The sequence below is a fragment of the Entelurus aequoreus genome, linkage group LG13 (assembly GCF_033978785.1).
Source record: "Entelurus aequoreus isolate RoL-2023_Sb linkage group LG13, RoL_Eaeq_v1.1, whole genome shotgun sequence".
NCBI classification, from domain to species: Eukaryota; Metazoa; Chordata; class Actinopteri; order Syngnathiformes; family Syngnathidae; genus Entelurus; species Entelurus aequoreus.
Window position 1 is genome coordinate 56,546,959 of NC_084743.1, and position 25,000 is coordinate 56,571,958.

The 25,000-nt window shown below is 39.1% G+C and overlaps 1 protein-coding gene across 1 annotated transcript in view; it reads left to right on the forward strand.

Moving 5' to 3' along the window:
* The window catches only part of ankrd13b (ankyrin repeat domain 13B), a 126,718-nt gene that overhangs the window by 92,924 nt on the left and 8,794 nt on the right, over window positions 1-25,000 (forward strand). The window contains exons 8-14 of the mRNA XM_062068065.1: window positions 1,204-1,270; window positions 1,921-2,002; window positions 6,831-6,895; window positions 7,064-7,200; window positions 10,737-10,894; window positions 11,032-11,196; window positions 19,009-19,172. Coding sequence (XP_061924049.1) covers window positions 1,204-1,270; window positions 1,921-2,002; window positions 6,831-6,895; window positions 7,064-7,200; window positions 10,737-10,894; window positions 11,032-11,196; window positions 19,009-19,172 — 838 coding nt within the window. The remainder of the gene's footprint in view (window positions 1-1,203; window positions 1,271-1,920; window positions 2,003-6,830; window positions 6,896-7,063; window positions 7,201-10,736; window positions 10,895-11,031; window positions 11,197-19,008; window positions 19,173-25,000) is intronic.

Here is a 25,000-nt window from a genome sequence, read left to right on the forward strand (position 1 = left end):
CAGATGAGGGCTGGCTGGCGTAGGTGGATAGCTAATGTTTTTAGCATAGCTCTGTGAGGTCCCGTTGCTAAGTTAGCTTCAATGGCGTCGTTAGCAACAGCATTGTTAACCTTCGCCAGGCTGGAAAGCATTAACTGTGTAGTTACAGGTCCATGGTTTAATAGTATTGTTGATTTTCTGTCTATCCTTCCAGTCAGGGGTTTATTTCTTTTGTTTCTATCTGCAGTTAAGCCCGATTCTATCACGTTAGCTCCGTAGCTAAAGTGCTTCGCCGATGTATTGTCGTGGAGATAAAAGTCACTGTGAATGTCCATTTCGCTTTCTTGACTCTCATTTTCAAGAGGATATAGCATCCGAGGTGGTTTAAAATACAAATCCGTGATCCACAATAGAAAAAGGAGAGAGTGTGGAATCCAATGAGCCAGCTTGTACCTAAGTTACGGTCAGAGTGAAAAAAGATGCGTCCTGCACTGCACTCTAGTCCTTCACTCTCACGTTCCTCATCCACAAATCTTTCATCCTGGCTCAAATTAATGGGGTAATCGTCGCTTTCTCGGTCCGAATCGCTCTCGCTGCTGGTGTAAACAATGGGGAAATGTGAGAAGCCTTTCAACCTGTGACGTCACGCTACTTCCGGTGCAGGCAAGGCTTTTTTTATCAGCGACCAAAAGTTGCGAACTTTATCGTCAATGTTCTCTACTAAATCCTTTCAGCAAAAATATGGCAATATTGCGAAATTATCAAGTGTGACACATAGAATGGATCTGCTATCCCCGTTTAAATAAAAAAATGTCATTTCAGTAGGCCTTTAACTAACTATTGGGTCAAGGAGCGCTAAATTGCGCAACCCAATAGTTGGGTCTTGAATAACCCATCATTGTAGTGAGCATAATTAAGCTTTTGTGTGAAATTAAATTCAACCCAATAGTTGGGTTATGAATCAACCAACATTGAGTTAGCATAACTCAACTTTTGGGTTAAATAATTCATCCTAATTGTTTGGTTGGGAATAAACCCAACATTAAGTTATCTTAACTCGAATTTTTAGTAAAATAATTCAACGCAAAATTTGGGTTGAAAAAAATTCACCCGAAATGTTGAGTTAAAATAACTCCAATAAGGGGTTTGTCCTTTTTTTTAACTTAACATTTTTTTGTGTGTGTGAATTAATCGAATCAATGTACTGTGGAATCCTCTTTGCAGGAATAAGACGGGTATCCTGGGCTGGAGGAGTGAGAAGACTGAGACTGTGAACGGATACGAAGCCAAGGTAGAGCTCGCTGACAGATGTCAGATTTTTCACACTGTCCAGATAAAACACTATTATCAAAACGTGATGGAGTATTTCCTGACATGACACTTCAACGCAAGTGTCTTGTTCAAGCAGATTAAAAAAAGTGATTTTAAACTTAGCTATTTAAAAATAATTACATGCTTGTCACAACTTGTCAGTGTTGCCCCTAAAGTCGGAACCGCAAACTATCCCAGACAGTGTAGATTGTTTTCTGAAGCGTCACAAGGGATGGATTGTCAGACATGGAGGATCATTTATCTTGAGTGGTTTAAAAGCAATTCCGACAGGAACAGCGACAATGCTGTTTTCTCCATCACTGATCCAGATTTAAGATAACATAAACAGACAAGCTCAGTTGACCTGCTCTGTTCTCAACCGTTTGGCATCCTGGTAACTATTTTCACTTCTTTCCTCTTGTGTAGAGTAGCTTGATAGGGCTGTGAGAGAACATTACAGTGTGATGGATTGTGTTGCTATACTGTATATTATTGCAGGGTGAATTTTTTTTTTTCCAATCTTTTTATGATAGTGATAAAAATGAGCTGCTATTTATTGCCCCGAGTCCCATCATTTGGTACGTTACTTTGTCATCACAATGATGCTAAGCCTTCCTTTCATTTTTTTAGGTCTATGCTGCTTCCAATGTGGAGCTTATCACTAGGACCCGAACGGACCATTTGTCAGACCAGAACAAGAACAAGATTAAAGGTAATTGAATACAGTGTTCCTAGACCACCCGCGAATGGCGAAAAACTGCTAGTAATTGACCCCCACAAAACAGGTATATATCGCTCCTCCCCCTCCAAATCCTCCCGTTACTCATGTTCTTCTTTGGTTTCGGTTCAACGTTTTCAATTAAAGTGACTTCTATTATTATTAGAATACATTCAGCTCAAGACCCAACACTGTTTCTCTTCAATTGCTATTGTTGACTTTCGACGAAGGAAGCTAACAAGCTAAATGTGTAGAAGCACAATCCTGTTTAAGCCCAAAATATGTCTCACACATTTATAAAAGGGATTTTAACATGTGAAGGAGCATGAGCGATCAAACTAAATTGTGCGATTAAATACATAATTAATGCGGTAATACAGTATTTTCCGGGCTCTAGAACGCACCGGGATATAAGCCGCATCCACACAATTTTAGAAGACATTTTTCCCCCGTACATTAGCCGCACTGGACTATAATCCCCAGATATATACGTTGTGAAAAGTAGAGATGTCCGATATTGTCGGCCGATAAATGCTTTAAAATGTAAGATCGGAAATAATCGGTATCGGTTTAAAAAATTAAAATTCATGAATTTTTATTACGCCGCTGTACGGAGCGGTACATATCCGGTAAAACACGGACGTAGGGCATACTTGCCAACCCTCCCGATTTTCCCGGGAGACTCCCAAATTTCAGTGCCCCTCCTGAGGCAACCGTTCCCCCGAATTTCTCCCGATTTCCACCCGGACAACAATGTTGGGGGCGTGCCTTTAGTGTCCTCTACAACCTGTCGTCACGTCCGCTTTTCCTTCATACAAACAGCGTGCCGGCCAAGCCACATAATATATGCGGCTTTTACACACACGCACAAAAGTGAATGCAACGCATACTTGATCAACAGCCATACAGGTCACACTGAGGGTGGAGGTATAAACAACTTTAATACTGTTACAAACATGCGCCACACTGTGAACCCACACCAAATAAGAATGACAAACACATTTCGGGAGAACATCCGCACCGTAACACAACATAAACACAACAGAATAAATACCCAGAACCCCTTGCAGCACTAACTCTTCCGGGACGCTACAATATACACCCCAGCTACCACCAAACCCCGCCCCCCCAACCCCGCCCACCCCGGTATCAGGATTATCTCAGGGAGAGCATGTCCCAAATTTCAAGCTGTTTTGAGGCATGTTAAAAAAAAAAAATGCACTTTGTGACTTCAATAATAAATATGGCAGTGCCATGTTGGCACTTTTTTCCATAACTGGAGTTGAAGTTGTTCTCTTATTTTGGAAAACCTTGTTTTTGATTGATTGATTGAAACTTGTATTAGTAGATTGCACAGTACAGTACATATTCCGTACAATTGACCACTAAATGGTAACTGCCGAATAAGTTTTTCAACTTGTTTAAGTCGGGGTCCACGTTAATCAATTCATGGTAAAGTTACATTTTTTAATGCATCCAGCGGGGCATCACAACAAAATTAGGCATAATAATGTGTTAATTCCACGACTGTATATATCGGTATCGGTTGATATCGGAATCAGTAATTAAGAGTTGGACAATATCGGAATATCGGATATCGGCAAAAAATCCATTATCGGACATCTCTAGTGAAAAGAGTTATTTACACAGAAACATTTTGTAAATGTTTATTTACATACCTAAATTGTTTCCAAACAGTGTCTGTAACACAGCAGTAAAACGGCTGATCAAACACAATAGAAGTCATCGTCATGGACCCACCGGCTGCGGAAGCTAGCTCTCCAATCAGCTAAACAGACTCCATAACTCACCGGTGACATTTTGGCGAATTTATTGAGAAATTTGTAGAACTGAAACGGTACAAAAAAAAATGCCATTGTAAGTTAATAATACTAACACACACACGTAAACGCATATTAGCTCATGCTAACGACGCTAGCTTCATTACATTATGATAGCATGTACAAATATGCATGAAAACACTCTTACAGACGTCACACATGGGACGGTCTATAAAGTATGTAGTTAAACTGTGAAATTTACAACCGTGAGCTATGGATGCTCAGTTTCGGTTTATGGCATCAAAACAGGAAGTACATTTTCAACCCACAATACCTGAGGTAAGCGAACCTGTCCAAAAGATGGCGCCATAGCACAAACAAATATACATAATTTCATTATGGGCGTTAGCGGAAAGAAAGCTATTATTGTTTTGAATTTACGAAAATAGTACAGGTTAACGCAGTAAGCCGTAATTTTAAGTGACAATTTGTATATAGAAAAGAACACTGGATAATAAAACTAAAATGAATCGATCCTGCGCTGGGGATCTTTCTGTGTGGGGTTTGCATGTTCTCCCCGTGACTGCGTGGATTCCTTCCGGGTACTCCGGCTTCCTGCCACTGTTGTCTGTCTATCTGTGTTGGCCCTGCAATGAGGTGGCGACTTGTCCAGGGTGTACCCCGCCTTCTGCCCAATTGCAGCTGAGATAGGCTCCAGTACCCCCCGTGACCCCAAAAGGGATAAGCGGTAGAAAATGGATGGATGGATGAATTAAACATCAAAGCTAAATTGATCATAAAAGTCCTTAAGTTTTTGAAGGGCATAAAAACATTTTTGATTCTTTTTTTATTTTTTTGCTCAATTGTCAGTCCTAAACAAACTTATCAAACATGTCCAGTAGGTAAGGTTGTATTTTTGCCTCATCCATCACTTTAAGCGTGAGTGTAGAATGTGTGAAGAATGCACTACTGACCTGATAAATCCTGAGAAGTTAGAAAGAGAAAGAGATTATACAGTATTATCTGCTCACAGATGCCACCTAGTGGTTGTTTGAGCACACTGCAGAAATCCCTGAATAGTCCCGGTCCTTAATGCTTCAGTCACACGCAGGATTCTCACAGGAATGAGGCAAAAATGCAACCTTACCTACACTAAAAAGGCTGGCGCGATTTAGACAGTATACGATATGAATGATATCAATTTGGCCAACAATATAACTTTTAATACAATCATTATATCGGGATAATGCATGTTGATGACACATGACAGCGACAAGAAAATGAATGCACTGTAGCATTCTTGTTAGCGGCTAACGTCCCTCAACAATGCAAAGGCACTTCAAAATCAGCAATCCTTACCTTACTGGTGGCAAATGAACTATGTTTCTTGCATGTATCATCCCTGAGGGACGAGGAAAAGCTAAACATGCTACACAGCACACTGTTGGAAGATATGCTAATCGCAAGTGAAAACTCTTAAATATAAACAAAAGTGTGTGGATTGATTAAAAAAAATATCGATAGTAAAGATACCAAGTGGTGTAGTATCAGGTCAATACAACACTGGTTAGATCGATTTTTATTCCATTATCAAAAGGCTGTTTTTGTTATTGTTTACAAACGCAGAAAATATGTTTTAAAGGCTCAACAATTGAAATTAGAGCCAATAGTAGGAAAACATTTTTAGAATGTAATTTATATTGTTACATCTTGTGTTTATGTCCGATTATAACTGTGATCGAAAATGTAATCATTCAATAATCTTGGAAATGTTTGAAATCCAAACGTGTGTTATTGCCCAAAACTAATGCTAAGCATCCAAACAACAGTAGAATAAGTGCTTATTACATTTTAACAGAAGTGTAGACAGAATGTTCCAACCGAAAGTAACCAGATATTAACAGTAAATTAACAAATAGATTTATCATAGTTTTGATAAAACCGTAAATTACGTAATCTGTTACCACACACGTCAGCAGCTTCATTAGGAGCCTTCATAACCTGTTTTGAAATGGTTCTATTATCATTTACATTCCAAATAATATATTGTGATGCATACCGTTATTGCAGGATACTGGATTATATATTACAATATAGATTTTACACCATATCGCTCATTCCTATGGTAATGTTTTAAAAAAAAATGTTTACCCTCTTGAATTCCTTTTGATCAGATAATATCATAGGTTTAAATTCCTAAAATAACTAATCTTCTGCAAATTTACACTAATTGAAAACTGTGCCATTTTTGAACAAAATGCATTTTTTAGACTTAAAATGAAAAAAAAAAAAAAGTTTGGTATTTTAATTAGGGGCTAAAGTAATTGAGAGATTTGAGCAAAAAAAGTAAAAAAACAAAAAAGAATCCAAAATGTTTTTTATGTCCGTCACTTGTAGGTTCTTTTTGTCTATGGGATATTGCCAAATCACTGCCAGTGTATCATACACTTGTGAAAGAATTGGACATTGAATTTTTTTAACCAAACATTTTATTTTATATATTTTAAAAAAAATATTTATATAGCGCTTTTCTTTAGTGACTCAAAGCGCTTTACATTGTGACACCCAATATCTAAGTTACATTTTTAAACCAGTGTGGATGGCACTGGGAGCAGGTGGGTAAAGTGTCTTGCCCAAGGACACAACAGCAGTGACTAGGTTGGCAGAAGCGGGGATCGAACCTGGAACCCTCAAGTTGCTGGCACGGCCACTCTACCAACCGAGCTATACCGCTATACCGTCCCAAACATGAAAAACAAACTCTCTTAGGAAATATCGTGTAGCATATAACAACAAAAAATATGGCCAAAAATATACTGAAAGGACAAAAAAGTCAGCCTTTGTCCCCCGAGGGTTAGAAATATTCACTCCTTGAAGATGCCTGACAGACATGTTATAAAGAGAACAGGGAGAGGAAATCAATTTTTCAGGTTCTCCGTAGCCTGCCTTACAGAGGTTTTCTTGGTATTGTGACCATTGTGTTTGTTTTTAAGGGGTTTATTTTATGTTACTTTAGCTTCTGTGTGTGTGTGTGTGAGCAGGTGGGAAGACTCCATTGCAGAACTTCCTAGGGATCGCAGAACAACACATGGGCCCGAACAATGGGGTGAGTGATTGTGCACAGTTGAATCTTAAAATGATACAATGACACATGAACAGTGATGAAAAGTCACTGTAAAGTTTGTTCAATTATATTTGGTTATTAATCCAAAAACTTTTGTTTTGTTTTGGTATCTCTTAAATGTATTTAACAGTGTGTGCCATTGCTCTCCAGGCCCATGTCACCCAAATGTCCAGTCCTGCAATGACCAACCCATCAGCACTGACAGCTGAGGAATACTTCAACCCCAGCTCATCACCGAGTCAGAGGGACATTGGCCACCCGTGCCAACTCACCACTAAGACCCAGAGGTGAGGCAGCAGACCTACACGCAGACAGGCAGGCAGAGACAGAGGCAGCCATGCATAAGATCACTGCCGAGTGGCTGCCAAGTCAACACAATGACAGTGGGGCTTTCTCTAGTGTTTATCACGCGTCTCTGCATTGATAATAGGTATCAATGCAGATATCTAAGAGTATCATGCTAGTTCAGCATATTTTGTGCCTATCCAAACATGTAGTTAGGAGGTTGTAGTGAATTCAACCCTCCATTTTCTGTACCACATATAATATGTTAGGGTGGGGGTTGTTGTAAGGCTGGACAATTACCTTATTTTTCGGACTATAAGGCGCACTTAAATTCCTTTCATTTTCTCAAAACTCGACAGTGCGCCTTATAACCTGGTGCGCCTAATGTACGGAATCATTTTGGCTGTGCTTACCGACCTCAAAGCTATTTTATTTGGTACATGGTGAAATGATAAGTGTGACCAGTAGATGGCAGTCACTCATAAGAGATACGTGTAGACTGCAATATGACTCAAGTAAACAACACCAAAATTGTATATGTTCCATTGAAAATATAGAACATTACACACGGCGCTCAAAAATCTATCAACATGTTTTAGTACGACTTTGGTAAGCTATGAAGCAGCACCGCTTGGTGGATTGTACTGTGATTCAACATACGAGTATTATTGTGGTGCGTGTATAAGGTAGGACATATTATCTGGCGTTTTGTTTCACATTATTATGTAAAAGCAGCTTTTCTTACCTTCTGGTACCTGATGATCTGTATTTGGGATCTGCACAGGTCCTGAAAATTTGCGCGCATCCGCCTTTGAAGTCCGTGTCGACACCGTAGTCGATGAGCTTTTTGTTTTTCTCTATCTTCTTGTTATGGGACATTCATCTCCGCTGTTGCCATTTTTAATACAAAGTAGTGTAAAGTTCTTACTTATATCTGTCAGTAAACTCACCATGAAAGTGCTAAAACATACCGGTGTAGTGAGTTTACATTATTCAGCCAAGGAACTTTAGTTATTAGAGAGTTCCGGTCGGACGGTTTTTCACGAGACACATTTCGGGCGTTGTTATTGCACTTGTGAGCCAAGGATGAGGAGATGCTGCTCTATTATTGATATAAGTAAAGTCTGAATGTCATTAAAACAGTTAGCTCCATCTTTTGACACTTCTTCCACTCCCGTCCTTGCACGCTACACCGCTACAACAAAGATGACGGGGAGAAGACGCTGTCGAAGGTGAGCCACGTAAATAAGACCGCCCACAAAACGGCGCATCCTGAAGCGACTGTCAGAAAGCGACTTGAAGATGATCTGTAAAACATAATCCATGCAACATTTTGACCAAAGAACCACCATTACATGTTATGTAGACCACAAGAAAGTGCTTTCCATTTGGAAAAAAAAAAAAAAAAAATAACACCTTTAATGCGCCCTAGAATCCGGTGCGCCTATTGTACGAAAATAGACCTAACTAGACCCGCTCATCGACAGTGCGCCTTATAATCAACTTGCTCTCAAACTTGAGCCTCCTTGAATTCATGCAACTGTTGCATGTGTGCAACAAGGAATATGGAAATGTAATTGTGTCTTCCTGATCGTGCATCACTTTTGAAGGAATCCTTCGCATGAAACTGGGACACAGCTGCGGTAAAGATCGTCTGGGCTTGACAGCTCATTGTCTTGATCAGTTGGAAAAGGCAAACATCGGCACCTGATCTGATCCCATGATCGGGATCGCGACATCTCTACCCGTGATTCTTAAACAGCGTAAGTGGTAGAAAATGAATGACTGGAGGACTTGGAGGTAGGGAGTTGCTTGTGGACAACCCAGCATGCCTTGAGGGCATTTTGTATCTTTGCAAATGTTGGGTTTGTTGTTAATGCTTACCGTATTTTCCGGACCATAGGGCACATCGGATTATAAGGCACTCTGCCGATAAATGGTCTATTTTCGATCGTTTGTCATATATATGGCGCACCGGATTATAGGGCGCATTAAAGGAATCATATATATATATATTTTTTTCTAAATGTAAAACACTTCCTTGTGGTCTACATAACATGTAATGGTGGTTCTTTGGTCAAAATTTTGCATAGATTATGTTTTACAGATCATCTTCAAGCCGCTTTCTGACAGTCGCTTCCGGTTGCGCTGTTTTGTGGGCGGTCTTATTTACATGGCTCACCTTTGACAGCGTCTTCTCCCCGTCATCTTTGTTGTAGCGGTGTAGCGTGCAAGGACAGGAGTGGAAGAAGTGTCAAAAGATGGAGCTAACTGTTTTAATGACATTCAGACTTTATTTAAATCAACAACGGAGCAGCATCTCCTCATCCGTAAACAACAACAAGGCCGGAAATGTGTCCATGAAAAAATGTCCAACCGGAACTATCTAATAATTGGGTGAATAATATAAACTCACTATACTGGTATGTTTTAGCGCTTTCATGGCAGATATAAGTAAGAACTTTAAACTACTTTATATTAGAAATGGCAACAGCGGAGGATGAATGTCCCATAACAAGAAGATAGAGAAAAAGAAGAAGCTTATCGACTATGGTGTCGTCATGGACTACAAAGGCGGACGCGCGCAATTTTTCAGGATTTATGCAGATCCCAAATACAGATCAGCAGGTACCAGAAGGGAAGAAAAGTTGGTTTTGCATAATATTGCGAAACAGAACGCAAGATAATATGTCCTACCTTATACACACGCCATAATAATACTCCTATGTTTAATGCGCCGACAATAGCTTACCAAAGTCATATCAAAACATTTTGATAGATTTTTGAGCGACATGTGTAATGTTCCATATTTTCAATGGAACATATACAATGTTGGTGTTGTTTACTTGAGTCATATTGCCATCATAGTGCAGTCTACACGTATCTATTATGTTTGACTGCCTTCTACTGGTCACACTTATCATTACACCATGTACCAAATAAAATTGCTTCGAGGTCGGTAAGCACATTCGGAATTATTCCGTACATTAGGCGCACCGGGTTACAAGGCGCACTGTCGAGTTTTGAGGGGAAAAAAATATTTTAAGTGCGCTTTATAGTCCGGAAAATATGGTAATCGTTTGTTTTCTGCATACATTCATTGGTAGTCGTTTGTGTTGTGGGTTTCCGTGTTGGATTACATGTCTCGTTATTCTGTTTGTACTATGAGTTACAGAAGACTACTTTTCTGTGTAATGACCCTGTGCTTGCTGTCACCATGTTCATGTCCATTTCCTGGATGGCTCAAAATTGCTACTATAACGTAACTCAGCCAGTCGGGTCCTCCTGCACGTCTCTGCATTGGCCTCTTTGTCATATTTAGTATTCCGCTGACAATTGATCACTGTCTCATTAAAGCTGAGATGACACGGAAGTCGATGTGTTGCAAGGTTTTTATATTAATAGATCATTTTCAACGTCGCGATCAATCGACCGAATGACTCATGAGACTTGTCGACCGCCACGTTCTATCTATCCGATGTCTGAACGTGTCTTGTATTAGCCAAGTTAATTATTAATCTGCATATTTTTCCTCCAGATTCAAAGCAAAGCTTTGGCTGTGCGAGTCTCATCCACTGTCGCTGGCAGAGCAAGTGGCGCCCATCATCGATCTCATGGCGATCTCCAACGCTCTTTTTGCCAAGCTGCGCGACTTCATCACGCTTCGCTTGCCGCCCGGTTTCCCTGTCAAGATCGGTGAGTGCTCGAGAAGCCAGGTCAAAACAGCGACTGGTAGAATGAAGACAGAAAGGTTGATTAACAGATATACTGTGTAGATGGAAGGAAGTTAAGGGAACAGGGTGAGCGTCAAATGTCATTTTTACCTCCCGCAGAGATCCCTCTCTACCACATTCTGAACGCCAGAATAACCTTTAGCAATCTGAACGGCTGCGAGGAGGGGGCGAGCGTGGAAGGGGACGGACAGAGGTACACCCTGAGGACAGACACCCCCTCTCCTGGCAGCGACTCTTCCAGTGTCTCCAGCTCCAGCTCCACCAGTAAGGACGCACACACCGTCTTCATTACAGTGTGTCAAAATCTATAGTGGGCAAATGCTGAGTGAAGCAAAACGATCAATACTACATGTTTTAATGAGGCGTACTAACATCGCCAATTCACAAAGGATTCACTCAGTCACAGAACAACATATGCAGCAGAACGGGTCAAATATTGGACTTGGTCACAGGCGACATCATTGACAAAAAGCATTGGTGCATCGGTGAACATACTTGCCAACCCTCCCGAATTTTCCGGGAGACTCCCGAATTTCAGTGCCTCTCCCGAAAATCTCCCGGGACCACCATTCTCCCGAATTTCTCCCGATTTCCAGCCGGACTTAAGGCACGCCCCCTTCAGGTCCGTGCGGACCTGAGTGAGGACAGCCTGTCGTCACGTCCGCTTGGCCAACCAAAAAGTAACCACAGAACACTATACCGTCAAGTGTTCTGTGGTTATTTTTTGGTTGGCCAACGGTTTACGTTGTATTGCGCGCCCTGACGTCAAGTGTGGGAGTGTTTTTTTCCCCAAAACCTGTATTTGTAACATTCAACATTTACATACAATCAGAAAAAGAAATAAAATCTAAAAAAGTACAGAAACAGTACAAAAACAGTACAAAACAGCACAAGGGGGTTTGTAAACCCAATAAAGCAACTAAAGAAGAATGCAATATATATATATATATATATATATATATATATATATATATATATATATATATATATATATATATATATATATATATATATATATATATATATATATATATATATATATATATATATATATATGTAACAAAATGTAAAGCCATAGGCTCACACAAGTTCCGTAAATAATCCAAATTTGGAACACAGCATCATCGTTTTCACAGCTTTTTGGTTGTTAGAGGTAGAGAGTGTTTTAATGTAGAGTTCTAAATCTTTTTTAAAGGCACAAAAAACAGGTCGGGTATTGAGAAACTTACATTTATGAATATAAAACTTAGCCAATAGTATAATGCAAAGGTAAAATTCATTTTCATTTTTTTTATATAGTGTAAATACAAATATCACATCTTTAAAACAAAGCACAAAGTTGTCATGGGCAAGTGTGGGAGTCAGTTCTGAAGTATGAAGTAAAGAGACGTAACTTCATCACCTCGCCTGGTTATTGACTCCAACCCAGAATATTACACTGCCCATACCTACGCTCCTTCAAAGGCTGTGCTACTAGCTGAAAAGCATTGCACTTTCAAATACAACAATGAGTAGAGAGGAGTGTTATGTGTGTGTGTATATGTGTAAATAAATGAACACTGAAATTCAAGTATTTATTTTATTTATCTGTATATATAGTAAAATACATATATATATATATATATATATATATATATATATATATATATATATATATATATATATATATATATATATATATATATATATATATATATATATATATATATATATATATATATGTATATATATATATATATATATATATATATATATATATATATATATATCAATCAATCAATCAATGTTTATTTATATAGCCCTAAATCACAAGTGTCTCAAAGGGCTGTACAAGCCACAACGACATCCTCGGTACAGAGCCCACATACGGGCAAGGAAAACTCACCCCAGTGGGACGTCAATGTGAATGACTATGAGAAACCTTGGAGAGGACCGCATATGTGGGTAACCCCCCCCCCCCCCCCTCTAGGGGAGACCGAAAGCAATGGATGTCGAGTGGGTCTGACATAATATTGTGAAAGTCCAACACATCAGCGAAAGTCCAGTCCATGGTGGGGCCAGCAGGAACCATCCCGAGCGGAGACGGGTCAGCAGCGTAGAGATGTCCCCATCCGATGAACAGGCTAGCGGTCCACCCCGGAGCATATATATATAGCTAGAATTCACTGAAAGTCAAGTATTTATTTTATTTTATAAGAAATACTTGAATTTCAGTGAATTCTAGCTATAAATATACTCCTCCCCCCTTAACCCCACCCCCGGCCCACCCCCCCACCCCCCAAAATCTCCCGAATTTGGAGGTCTCAAGGTTGGCAAGTATGTCGGTGAAGCACCTTGTTATGAAATCACTAGTTGATTATTGTACCAGGTTGCTGCAATCATCTCTTATTGGGGGTTCACAAAATAACTAATTTGATTGATTGATTGATTGATTGATTGAGACTTTTATTAGTAGGTTGCACAGTGAAGTACATATTCCGTACAATTGACCACTAAATGGTAACACCCGAATAAGTTTTTCAACTTGTTTAAGTCGGGGTCCAATAGCAAGGAAGTAGGGTTGTATGGTATACCGGTATTAGTATAATACCGCGATACTAATCAATCATATTCGGTAATATACCGCCTCTAAAAAGGAACGTTCAATATGAATATGACCAATGTATGATATCCCGTAATGACTTGGTATCGGATCGATACCCAAATTTGTGGTATCATCCAAAACTAATGTAAAGTATCAAACAACAGAATAATAACTGATTATTACATTTTAACAGAAGTGTAGATAGAACATGTTAAAAGAGAAAGTAAGCAGATATTAACAGTAAATGAACAAGTAGATGAATAATTCATTTTCTACCACTTGTCCTTAATAATTTTGACAAAATAATACAATGGAAAATGACACAATGTGATACTGCATACGTCAGCAGACTAATTAGGAGCCTTTGTTTGTTTACTTACTACTAAAAGACAAGTTGTCTAGTATGTTCACTATTTTATTTAAGGACAAACTTGCAATAAGAAATATATGTTTAATGTACCCTAAGATATGTTGTTAAAATAAAGACAATAATGCAATTTTTTGTGGTCCCCTTTATTTAGAAAAGTATCGAAAAGTATCGAAATAATTTTAGTACTGGTACCAAAATATTGGTATCGGGACAACACTACAAGGAAGTAAGTGATGCTTGGCGAAGTTGGTAGAGTGGCCATGCCAGCAATCGGAGGGTTGCTGGTTACTGGGGTTCAATCCCCACCTTCTACCATCCTAGTCACGTCCGTTGTGTCCTTGGGCAAGACACTTCACCCTTGCTCCTGATGGGTGCTGGTTAGCGCCTTGCATGGCAGCTCCCGCCATCAGTGTGTGAATGTGTGTGGGAATAGATGTGTGAATGGGTGAATGTGGAAATAGTGTCAAAGCGCTTTGAGTACCTTGAAGGTAGAAAAGCGCTATACAAGTATAACCCATTTATCATTTATGGGGGGGGATTGGCAATCAGCGGTTCCAGAGCCACCCTTTGCCCCCACATTGTAGCTTCCTCATGACCACTTTTGAAAAGAGTTATAATTTACAACTCGACTCATCAGTGATGGTTGTCACTGTCACACAAAAGGGGGTTGGTTGTCATAGTGGGATTTAATTGAAAATATATTTTAAATAAGGCAAGAAGGCAGAACTAAATTTAAAAGTTGACAAATACATAACTGACGACATATTTAGTCCAGCCCATTGTAGATGTGTGAATATACATTTGGAATGTTAAAATTGTATAAAAGTCTCATCTAATTATAAATAGCACAAACAGCCAAACTATGAAAATAAATGTAACTTGTTTTCCGGAGAAGTACTCAATTAACGAGGTTCCTAGGGTCGGGTCACGACAGTTCGTCATATCTCGAGTATCTGGAGATCTCATGGGTGATTGGAATCGCAATCGGCAGTAAAACCCTGATCAGAACACCCCTGTTGAGCATAAATTTAAACATATTTAAAGGGGAACTGCACTTTTTGGGGGGGATTTTGCCTATCATTCACAATTCCTATGTGAGACAAAAACTGTTTTTCTAACAATAGAGGTTATGTGATGTGCCCTATTCTGCCTAGATTTGCTCTAAAAAACCTCCATCAATGTTTTATATACATGCTTTAAGTTTATACAGGATGTAATATAGTGACAGGCACATTCTTAATATCATGTAATATTTACGTATTTTGGTCTTTTTAAGCATTAACATATTCATTTTACACACGCTTGCTATTTCCTTCAACAACAACAACAACACTACTGATCATGGCAGACTTCATTACAGCCAACAAAGACTACTTTGGGACATATGATGATCCAGAACCATATACTTTATTGCCTAAATGTAAGGACGAGCTACAAGTTTTAGAAGCTAAGTGACAAGCAGATCCAGCAAGTAGTACTATTGCTAAGTGCTAAACAACAAATACAAACTACGAACATAATAAAATAATCACTAACTGTACAATGGGATGCCAACTGAAGGGATGTTCATATTTTCCCGTTTAGATGAACAATTAATCATAATCCCCTTGAAGGGTTAAACAAAAAAAAAAGTGTCTTTTCATGTCTTTCTCACCATTTCCGGATATAAGTTGAAAGTCAAAGTTGCCCAACTTCTGGGTTTTTAGCCACAACCTTTTTTACTATGCAGGTAAGAGGCTTATTGGTAACATAGAATTCACTTTTGCCAACTCAAAGGCGATGCAGCGGCTCACTGGCTCAGTATGTCTATGCATTAGCTCGATCACGGCACCGCTAAAAGTAGTTTGTCTGTGTTGGCGTAACTTAGCGCTTATAAAATCAATATCGCTAATACCTAGTTACTATTTCGTTCATAGGATGTAAATGGAGTATTGTTAGTGGTTTATGGATGTTTTTTAGAGATATTTATGGGCGCAATATATTATTCCTATTAGCTGCATTATTAGCCACCTCGTACTACCCGTATATTACTAATTAGATTGCATAACAAAAAAAAAATGCATTGGATGTAAATGATAGGCAAAATTCCCAACTAATTGCAGTTCCTCACGAAAAAAATGTGTAAAGACAAACTTAAATCGATCATCTAGATCAGGATCTAGAGGTGACTGTTTGGTCATATTAAGAAAAAATACTTTTGGTCAGTCAGTTTTTTCATATGGAACATGATACCAAGTAACGAACGAGACTTACAAATTCATATACCTTTCTTAAACTGTGGTAACTTGAAAATCAAAACTGCACTCATAATGAATCTTGAAATTCACTGGATGTGTTGTATTATTACATGTAAATGATGTCATTGATAACTGTATTTAATTTATTTAATTTTTGGGTTGTTTTTTGGGGAGGGCTGTTGCTGGTAATAAACCAGTCTTGTGACCCTGTCTGCTTACATACACTTTATTATGTATGCAAATGTTGTGAAATAGTGCGTACAAAATCACAACTATGTATGCAAACGTGTGTAATAATACCTGCACAAGTGCAATAGGGCAATGGGAAATGTACACCAGCACTTTGCAAACTTGTGGATTAGCACTTTGTAATGGGCAATATGTAATTGTAATCTGTATATTTTAACACTCAAGCACATTAGCACTTAAGCACTCAATTTTCTATGGTAATTTAATTGCTGGTCATTATTATTTTGGTTTATTGTTATTTTTTTTAGTCCTACTGTACTTTCTATTATTATCATTTTAATGTTGTGTATGGCCTTGTCGTCCTTCTGGCAATAATTGCTGCAAGGACAAAAGATGGAAATTTATAACTGGCTAAAATCTTGCATATTTATGCTTGTGTGTTCATCAATATGCGCTGTCCCTGTTTTAAAAATAAAGTCAAATTACACTTAATCACACTTGTAAACACCTAAACATACAACATACAAGAACAGCGTAACAACTAGTTATCTCGCTAATAACAATGTAAACTGTAGCTTTCCCTTCCCACTTTTTAGGGGTAAAATGTATTTTGTTATAAAGCCATTGTATAAAAATCAAGCAGACACACACAGTACAACCTTAACGTACAAGTTCAATTAATTCCATTACCAATCTCGTGACTCAAAACACTCCCACCTCATATCTCCCTTTTAAATTAAATTAAATTACTTTATGTACTTGCTTTTTCAAAAAGACAACCATTTTAACATGTAAAATGCCATTTAAAAGGAAGAACAAACTTTTACATAGGACATATTGTTTGAAAAACAATACAATAGTTTTATAAAGTAATGTAGTAATAATATAGAGCTATTACCTTGAGGAGCAAACTTTTGTAGCTGCTTCTTCGTCGTGTAAAAAGGAAGTAGGAAATTGTTGTTTATTGCACACGGACGTCTTTAAGTGACAGACCGGCGAGGTCGACAAGCGTTATGTATGTCTGTGTACCAAAGGGAATGCTTGATCATCCAGTTTGTTGAGTCAGCAGGCCGAACAAACTAAAATATGTCAAACAAAGATTCTGCAGCCTCTCCATATTTTTATGGATAAATGTCCGTCTTTTGGACTTTTGTAGCTGCCTGCAGCGGACGCTGGCTGCAACATGTGTGCCGGCATCGACTAAAATATTGGACGTTTTTAATGGTTCGTCTCTCTGACACTAACTTTCTCAGTTCTGACATTTGGAGGGCAGGATTGTGTCGATCTCCGGCTGTGAGCTGTAGACAAATGCTGCTTCAACCGACGGCGGGGAAGCTCACATTTTAAAACATAACAAAAAGCAGAGAGACAGCTTGAATCTGAAAAATACTTTTACGTCGGGGTATTCGTAAGTTGAGGTACCAAAGTCAAAAGTCATCTCGCCTTGAGTTCAGCTGTCTTACTCCAGAAAGCACCATGTAGGTCGGGGGTCGGCAACCCGCGGCTCTAGAGCCGCATGCAGCTCTTTAGCGCCGCCCTAGTGGCTCTCTGGAGATTTTTCAAAAATGTATGAAAAATGGAAAAAGATGAGAGGAAAAACATATATATTTTGTGTTAATATGGTTTCTGTAGGAGGACAAACATGACACAAACCTCCCTAATTGTTATAAAGCACACTGTTTGTATTAAACATGCTTCACTGATTCGAGTATTTGGCGAGCGCCGTTTTGTCCTACTAATTTTGGCGGTCCTTGAACTCACCGTAGTTTGTTTACATGTATAACTTTCTCCGACTTTCTAAGACGTGCTTTATGCCACGTCTTTTTCTGCCTCATTTTGTGCACCAAACTTTTAACGTTGTGCATGAATACACAAAGGTGAGTTTTGTTGATGTTATTGACTTGTGTGGAGTGATAATCAGACATATTTGGTCACTGCAAGCTAATCAATGCTAACATGCTATTTAGGCCAGCTATATGTACATATTGCATCATTATGCCTCATTTTTAGGTATATTTGAGCTCATTTAGTTTCCTTTAAGTCCTCTTAATTCAATTTATATCTCATGACACACTATCTGTATGTAATATCGCTTTAAATTTTTTGCGGCTCCAGACAGATTTGTTTTTGTATTTTTGGTCCAATATGGCTCTTTCAACATTTTGGGTTGCCGACCTCTGATGTAGGTGAACTCTGACACTAATACTGTAAGTTTCTATACCACATGTTTGAAAGACAGCGCCCTCTTGTGGCAAGATATCAAGAGTTTGACAACCAACTACCTATTTTCATATAATCATAGACTTTAGGCATGGAATTACACTTGGTGACAAAAACGCTGATAGCTTAAAGCTGACACTTGTGTTTTGTTTTGTCGTGTACAGACTTATCCTCTACAGCTCTTGTACTCAAACCCAAAAGCCATGGTTTTACCCAGCAGCTGTGCGGTGTAGCGCTATCATGTACAATCCCCCTAAAAACCTCTCTGGAGATGCTCGATCTAAGCTCGTATGATTGTTTTGACTTATAATCATTTAGGTAACTAATCGCTGAGTCATGCGGGTATTTTGAAAAGAAAGCTTCCTGCCTGAATTTCTTTTTTTTTTTTCCTTTCCCTCTCCTGGTGTGTAATCCCCTTCAGTGTCATATAACACACCTTTCCATCTCTTGCCCTTTTGCCTTCCCCGTGTGTGCAGTGTCATGTCGAGTGGGAGAGATCCCCCCCTGTGTGTTTGAGCCCCCGCCTGGATACACCATGCTTGGAGGGAAACAGAGAGACAGCATGAGGGAGGAGGAAGAGGACCTGCTGCAGTTCGCCATTCAACAGAGTCTGCTGGAAGCCGGCTCGGAATACGATCAGGTGACGCCGAGATTCCTTTGTGTCCATAATAAGGCAGACCTCCATCTCTTTGTGACTTCTCTCTCTTGATCTTCTACTGCCACCTCAAACTTACAAATCAATAAGTATGTATAGTCAAGACACAATGTCTATATTATCATGTGTTTATTAGTATGCAAGAGCCTTTAATGTCATTTAATTAACATTGCTATTGGGAGTTGTATCTCCATTTCACCACCAGGGGGAAATTCCGCGTCTGTGAGTTAGTGAAAAGGCAGGTATTCTTCTATCGCCATGAGTCAGACAACAGATGCTATAATCTGCCTCATCAATTCGTTACAGAACTCAACACACACATAGTCTGTTTACAGGGATCATTTTTGGGGGCTTGTCCGGGATGTGAGCCAGGCACCTCTTACTTAAAGTACCGGTAGAGTAGAAAAACAAGTTGCCTTTATATTGAAGCTATTATCACATATATCTGATTTATGACACCAGAAGACTTCCAAAGTTTGCGGATAAATAGATGTGATCAAATTAGTATCAATCTCACGGAGATTCCCGAGCCATTTTGAGAGATAACGAGGTGGGGTGACGTCACGCTGGGAACCAGAGATCCCTTCGACATCAACAGCAATGGTAATTAAACAGACTTTGTGAGAGACAACAACAATTAATTTTGGAAAAATGATTATCAAGCACCTTATATTTTTGAGCCCGAACACAAAGAGGATGACCAATAAATTTTAGAAGCCAAGTGCTGGATGCAGTTTCATTGTGACATAATAGCATCTGCAGCATAGCTAGGTAACATACAAAGTAATCATAACAAACCATAATAAAACAAACACTTATTGTAATATTTCCACTTTCGCTGGGATGTCAACTGACTCTTACATAATTCCTTTGGATGAAGAATCAATCACAATCCTCACGAAGGGTTAAAGAAAAATTTCTGCAGGAAGTGTCTTATGAGGTCTATTTCGCCAAAGTCGACCAGTCTGTCGGTCCACGGCCACATGTATCTAATACCAGGTGAGAGAGGCATGATTTATAATCTAGAACTAACTTTTAGCAAGTTTAAGACGAAGCAGAAGCAGCTGTTTTATAGTGTGTCAACAACAGCAGCTTAAGAGAGCATTAGCTCACTGCTATCAATGTGCCCTTAAAATAGTCCGTATGCGTTGGCGCTTATAATAACAATAGCACTCATATTTGGTTAACTTGCAGGTCACGACATGTAAATGGAGTCTTGTTAGCGCTTTTATGAATGTTTTAGAGAGTATAATGAGAGGACTCTCCATCTGTTGACTCAATTGTTAGCTATTTAGTTTGAATGCATAAAAAAAGCCAAGCATATGTGTTCTTGACTTACATAAGGATTGTGAATGATAAACACCACATCTCTTTCCAATTTTTGCGTATTTCCAGCATGGCTGATCTGATAACATGGTCAGAGTGGAGAGGCGTTTCTACCGTGATGTCAATCTTTAAATTTAGCCGAAGGTTTTCGGAGCAAAAATATTCAAAATGGCTGACTGAATTTGTGATGTTTAAAGGGTATTTTCACATACTTTGTAGATTGTCAATACAACTTGATACGGTTTAATGGATACAATGAAACACAAATAACCATATAAAGTCAACTTATTTTTCCATTCTACTAGTACTTTAACAAACATTATCTGTTTACAGGCCTCATTTGTGGGGGCTTGTCCGGGGTTTGAACCCTGTACCTCTCACTCAACACACATAATCTGTATACGGGCCTCACATCCGGGGCCTGTTACAAGATAATCCCGATTAACACATCATACTTTATTGCTGCAGCGATTAAGTACATGAGCCAGAAACTTTTAAGTAAGCTCGTAAAAGTTTATTGACATTGCTTACCCGTGCGGTACAAATGACTGCACTGAATTCAGAGCATGGCTTTAAAAACAAAACAAAAAAAGTGGCCAGTGTCAGCGTGAGGGCAGCCAATTTGATAGAGGAATCAATAAAAACAAGAATTGGCTGCAATGGTGTGAGCAAAGACACGGGACCAGCTGCCGTTTTAAGATCCCAACACGTTTGGTCCTGGTCGTCCTTGGCTTTCCTCCAGGTGTAGACGGGGCCAAACAAAAATAGGTCATCCTCAAAGTCCTTGCGGGCAGGAGGAGAACATCCAGGAGGCAAAGTGGCAGCTTTGTGTCGTGTCAAATAACTACTTTACAAAGTGATGAGCAAAGTCAGTTGAACTCCCATTTTTTAGAGCAAGATGACTTGTTAGGAACCATAGGCTCTGAAATGACTATTACTTAAGGGGGTCATATTATATATATTTTTTCTACATTTGAACATTTCCTTGTGGTCTACATGGTGGTTATTCGGTAAAAATTTTGCAGACTTTTTTAAAGCCACTTTCTGACAGTCTCTTCAGGATGCGTTGTTTTGTGGGCGGTCTTATTTACGTGACTTTGACAACGTCTTCTTCCTGCCATCTTTGTTGTGTTTTTTAGCGCTTTAGCGAGTCTACTGACAGATATAAGTTTGAATTATACGCTACTTTGTGTTAGAAATGGCGACAGCAGAGGATGCATGTGCATGTACGAGCCAGTCTGCCCCACAACAAGAGGATAGCTAAACAAAAGGAGCTTATTGACTACAGCGCGGACTACAATGGCGGACTCGCGCAAAGCCTTTTGTATGAATTTATACCATGTATGGATAATCCGCTGACGTCACCAAGGGCAAAAACGCCTCCAATGGGGCAAATTCCAAATGGCTCGTTTTTCAAAAGTCTGAAAGAAGGCAATATTATTTTATAAATATCTCCACAATGTCTCCACGGTTCGATTTCAAATGTTCAGGATTTATGCAAATCCCAAATGCACATCATCCGGTACCTATAGGTAAGAAAAGTTGGTTTTGCATGATAGGGAACCTTTAATGCAGATTCATCCACCACCACTTTTAATCTGATTAAGATGTCCAACTTCAAAATGATAGTTTCTCCAAGCATTTAAAAAAAAAATGTAACGTTGGCCAACCATTTCAAATAGAAATATTTTTATTTAAATTAAATATTTAATTTAAATAAAATTATATATTATATAATTTTTAATATTTTATTGTAGCGTCCCCTGCAGAATGGCGCTCTGGACAATTGCCCAGTCCATAGCAACAGAACCCTTAGCGTTTTACCATGTTTAAGTGCATAACATACATGTCAGGTTGCAATCAATCGCAAGTTAACTCAACATGTTCTTAGACTGTGGAAGAATTATTTAAAGGGGCAGTTTGCAATATTTACACAGATGCCTAGAGGGAGCTAACTTTCCACTGAATTTTACACAGTATATCCCGCCCTCTTCCGGCTTCTAAGACGTAATGACGTAACTACGTAAGTACGTAACAAATGCTTGCGCATCAGTGATTTAGATAGCTAGTGTTAGCTGTCATTGAATGTATACCGTATTTTCCGGACTATAAGGCGAACTTAAAATCTTTTTTTTCCCCCCAAAACTCGACAGTGCGCCTTATAACCCGGTGCACCTAATGTAAGGAATAAGTTTGGTTGAGCTCACTCACCTCGAAGCTATTTTATTTGGTACATGGTGTAAAGATAAGTGTGACCAGTAGATGGCAGTCAAACATAAGAGATAAATGTAGACAGCACTATGATTGCAATATGACTCAAGTAAACAACACCAACATTTTAAATGTTCCATTGAAAATATAGAACATTACACACGGTGCTCAAAAATATATCAAAATGTTTTACTATGACTTTGGTAAGGTATGAAGCCACACCACTTGAATAATTGTCGGTGCATTAAACATAGGAGTATTATTATGGTGTGTGTATAAGGTAAGACATATTACCTGGCGTTTTGTTTCGCAATATTATGCAAAAGCAACTTTTGTTACCTTCTGGTGCCTGCTGATCTGTATTTGGGATCTGTAGAAGTCCTGAAAAATTGCGCGCGTCAGTGAGTCGATAAGCTTTTTCTTTTTCCTCTATCTTCTTGTTATGTGACATTTATCCTCCGCTGTTGCCATTTCTAATACAAAGTAGTGTAAAGTTCTTACTTATATCTGTCAGTAAACTAAAACATACCGGTATAGTGAGTTTACATTATTCACCCAAGGAACTTTAGTTATTAGAGTTCCGGTCGGGCGGTTTTTCACGGGACACATTTCCGTTGTTGTTGTTTCCGGATGAGGAGAAGCTGCTCCGTTATTGATTTAAGGAAAGTCCGAATGTCATTCAAACAGTTAGCTCCATCTTTTGACACTTCTTCCACCCCCGTCCTTGCACACTACACGGCTACAACAAAGATGACGGGGAGAAGACGCTGTCGAATATGAGCCACGTAAATAAGACCGCCCACAAAACAGCGCATCCGGAAGCGACTGTCAGAAAGCGGCTTGAAGATGATCTGTAAAACATAATCCATGCAACATTTTGACCAAAGAACCACCATTACATGTTATGTAGTGTAGACTACAAGGAAGTGTTTTACATTTAGAAAAAAATAATAATAATATGACTCCTGTAATGCGCCCCATAAACCGGTGCGCCTAATATATGAAAAAAGATCAAAAATAGACCATTCATCAGCAATGGGCCTTATAATCCGGTGCACCCCATGGTCTGGAAAATACGGTATTCTATCATAACAACAACATGGATGAAAATTGTTCAGTGCTTCTCTTGGACTGCTGTTGTATGTGCATACGTGTTGACGAGAACGGGTGAGTGACCGCCGTAAACAACAATCATTTTATTCAGGCCGGTAAAAAAATGTACTCCACAAACTTAGTGATTGTGAAAAATAGAGACCGCTTTAATAATAATAATAATAATAGATTTTATTTGTAAAAAGCACTTTATACTGAGTAAAAAATCTCAAAGTGCTAGTGTATTAAAAAAAAAAAAAAGTAAATAAAAAAGATAATAAAGGAATAAATAGAAATAAAAGCTAGAACAGCCAAATAGCTATAGCTAGTATGCACATATCTAAAAAAAAGGCTTTTTTAAAAAGAAGGGCTTCTAAGCCTTTTTTAAAATCATCCACAGTCTGTGGTGCCCTCAGGTGCTCAGGGAGAGCAATTCACAGACTGGGAGCGGCGGAGCAGAAAGCCCGGTCTCCCATAATTCGTAGCTTTGTCCTCTGAGGTTGGAGGAGGTTAGCCTGTCCGGAGCGGAGGTGTCGTGTGGAGGATTTGGGTGTGAGTAGTTCTTTGAGGTAGAGGGGGGCATTTCCATAGAGGCACTGGTGGGTTAGCAGGGAGATTTTGAATTAAATCCTGAGTGGAACAGGAAGCCAGTGAAGGGATTTGAGAATTGGGGTGATGTGGTCATATTTCCTTTGACACAAATACGTTCTGTTAAACGACTAATGGTAACACAAGTCTTGTTGTATTTTTTGCTTTGAAAAATGTAACTGTGAGGAAGTTGCAAACAGCCCCTTTAACTCGAGTGTCTACAACTAAGCCGGATAACCCCTTGAACTAATAATTATTTAGCCTAAGCCCCATTTCAGCCACACTAAACTATCGTTCGGGTAAGTGTGCCGTGTATTTCTGGAATCTCGGGCACTTAGCTTTGTATGGACTCATTGATCGTTTACAAACTGAGTTCGGAGAGGAAGTGACGCCAGAAAGAGCGTGCCCCACACAGGAAGTGACGTCAGAAAGAACGCGCCACAGCCAGCTTCATAATAAAGCGGTTTCTTAATTCGGAGCTAACCACTGGAAATATGAAGGCGAGTCATCCAGACATGCCCGTGTTTCTCCTTCTTTTAAATGTACAGACGCTTGTGGAAATCACACATGAATACCTTAAGAGGAAGCAATTGCAG